We start from the raw sequence: 2,390 nt of genomic DNA, 5'->3' as shown, positions 1-2,390 counted from the left end.
GGGACCCGGGGGTGGGGGCGCCGCGCAGTCCTGACCCAGACCGGACAACCCCGGTAAGTGTACAGCCCCGTACTCGGGATCGAGGCTGCGCCGGACGGCGCGGGCGGGGCTCACTCACTATTCGGGGTTCATGGCGGCGGCGGTGGCCCGCTCGGTCGCTCCCAGTCAGCTCTGCTCCGCCTCCCGTTCCAAGATGGTGGCCGCTCCGCCCCAGAGGCCCCGCCCGCGACGCGCAGGCGCAAACATTCCCGACTTGGGTCTTGCGGCGTTGCTTTTCGGAACTTGTAGTCTCCGTGCTTTGCCCAACTCACCCCCCGCTGCGCAGGCGTAAACCCGAGGTCGTGTCTCCTCGCTCACGCCCCATCATCGCCGCGCATTGCCTTCTGGGGCTTGTAGTTCACTCCCCAAAGCTGTACCTAGGATTGATGAAATCGCCCGGGAGCCTGGCTGTGTCCCGACCAGGAAAGCTCAATTTAAGGCTGGGGTTGACACGTTTCATGTCTGTCTGCCAGAGGTGGTCATCCCTATCCTCTCAGCTCCTGGAGTTAACATTATAAGTTCATTTATTTGGGGTTCTTGGTGTGCTGGTACCCTTAACTCAGATGCAGCCCCGGAAGGGTGTCGTCACCTACATTTTCTAGATAGAAACGTCGACCCTCGATAACTCGCTCAAGGTGAAACAGCTAAGTAAGGGGAAGAGTTCAAAGCCTGCGGTCTCTAGAATCTCAGAGATGAAGGTGGTTAAAAAAAAAACCCTAAACCTGCGAGACCACCAAACAAATCCGGGATAGGAGCAAAATATCTGGGCTTTGGCCGCGCGGGACCGGACATGAGCGACACACACAAACGCTCGCTCGCTCGCTCGCAGCCTCTCCCGCCCTCAACCCCAACCTAGAGACGCTAGGAGACCTCGGCCTCCGCTCCAAAACAAGCCCGGCTCAGATTCAAACGGTCTTTATTTCTACAGCAACATTTGAAAATAGAAAGCGACCGCCTCACCCCAAACAGGGACAGCCCCTCCTGCCACAGGGGGCTTCTCTGCCCCTCGCGAGAAGCTGCAGGCGTGGGAGGAGGCGGGGCAGGATGGCTCGACGGGCGGCGCCCGGGGCGGGGTCAGGCCGTGCCTGGGCGGGGCCGGGCGGGAGGGGCAGTGCATAGGCCGGGATGCTGGGCAGGGCCCGGCGGTGAAAGGACGGGCAAGGGGAGGGCTCTCCGTCCAGGGGCGTGGGGCGTTGGTGGGGCTCAGCGCGCCCCTCAGAGGCGAGGAGGAGCGCGAGAGGGCCCAGGGAACCCTTTGGGGGAGGCGCTGCCTCCCCTTCCCCCCTCCCCAGATGTAGAGCTTGGGCGATACCACCGCGCGGAATGGGGGTGATTAAGGCCTGGGCGGTACCACTAGAGAAGGGCAGGGTGAGGGGAGAACCGGGGAGTACCGTGGACTGAGGGGAGGGGCGCGGCCAATAACTTATTTCTCTATATACAGAAGCAACGGCCGGGGCGGTGGGGGGGTGGGGGCAGGAGTGCTGAAGGGACGGCAGGTGCTCAGTGTTCTTGTCTTCGGAGCCTGGGGAGGGCAGGCCGCTGAGTCTCCACCTTGGAGACCCTGGCCAGCCCCTCACGCTGGCCCTGAACCTAAAGAGGGGGCCCTGCTGGATGGAATAAATAAGGGGTAGAGCTGGAGCGGGCAGGCCCAGCCTCCAGGGCTTAGGGCTGAGATGACAAGGGAGGAGGTTACCCTGAGATTGAACAGAAAAGACAGGGGTCATCGGGAAAGACACGTGGGGCAAGCAGCAGGCCCATGCGAAGGGCAGGGGATGGGGACAGTGCCGGGTGGAGGCTCTGGCAACTGGCTGCCCCTTCAGGATTAGCCCACGAGGGAGCTTCGTCGGGAGAGGTCCATGGAGCTGGAGCTGAGGGTGCGGCTGTCAGAGAAACCTGTGCCTCCAGGCTGTGGGCGGAAGGGGCAGGTGGCTCAGCTTCCGGCTGCTGCCAGTCTGTATTTTCCCCAGCCACAAGGGGCCTGATCGGCCAGAAGCCCTGAGCTGGGCCCCTGGCCACGCCGTGGTGCTCTGACACTCCTGCCCACCTCCTCGGTCACTGTGTNAGGAGCTGGCTTTCCCTCCCCTGTCTTCCCCGTGTCCAGCCCAAAGCCAGGCCTGGCACAGAGCTGGAAATGTTGCTAGATAAATGGACGTGATCGACAAGCTTGGCAAGGACACAGGACGTGCAGCCTTTGGGCCGCCGGGCCTGGGCTTCGGCTGCCCCGTGCTGCCCAAACACCCACCCACCCATACCTGGACAGGCTCTTCCACACTCTTGTTGAGGAAGTTGAGAGAACTAGCCCGCTTCATCCTGAGGGGAAAGGAATGTCTGGATTTGCCCAGGGTGAATGG

The 2,390-nt window shown here is 62.4% G+C and overlaps 2 protein-coding genes across 3 annotated transcripts in view; both read right to left on the bottom strand.

Moving 5' to 3' along the window:
- RAB1B (RAB1B, member RAS oncogene family) overlaps positions 1-218 on the bottom strand; it is a 10,407-nt gene extending 10,189 nt beyond the window's left edge. Inside the window, exon 1 of the mRNA XM_077771364.1 lies at positions 119-218. Within this exon, the coding sequence (XP_077627490.1) occupies positions 119-132 (14 nt within the window). The 5' untranslated portion in view covers positions 133-218. The remainder of the gene's footprint in view (positions 1-118) is intronic.
- Positions 219-938: 720 nt separating this feature from the next.
- KLC2 (kinesin light chain 2) overlaps positions 939-2,390 on the bottom strand; it is a 10,124-nt gene continuing 8,672 nt past the window's right edge. For both annotated transcript variants that reach the window (XM_077771375.1, XM_077771376.1), the window contains 2 exons: positions 2,292-2,349; positions 939-1,945 (listed from right to left, as the gene is read on the bottom strand). In XM_077771375.1, coding sequence (XP_077627501.1) covers positions 1,862-1,945; positions 2,292-2,349 — 142 coding nt within the window. In that variant the 3' untranslated portion in view covers positions 939-1,861. The remainder of the gene's footprint in view (positions 1,946-2,291; positions 2,350-2,390) is intronic.

Source organism: Crocuta crocuta, unplaced genomic scaffold (assembly GCF_008692635.1).
Source record: "Crocuta crocuta isolate KB4526 unplaced genomic scaffold, BGI_CrCroc_1.0 scaffold647, whole genome shotgun sequence".
NCBI lineage: Eukaryota > Metazoa > Chordata > Mammalia > Carnivora > Hyaenidae > Crocuta > Crocuta crocuta.
This window is presented reverse-complemented; position numbering and strand designations above follow the sequence as displayed.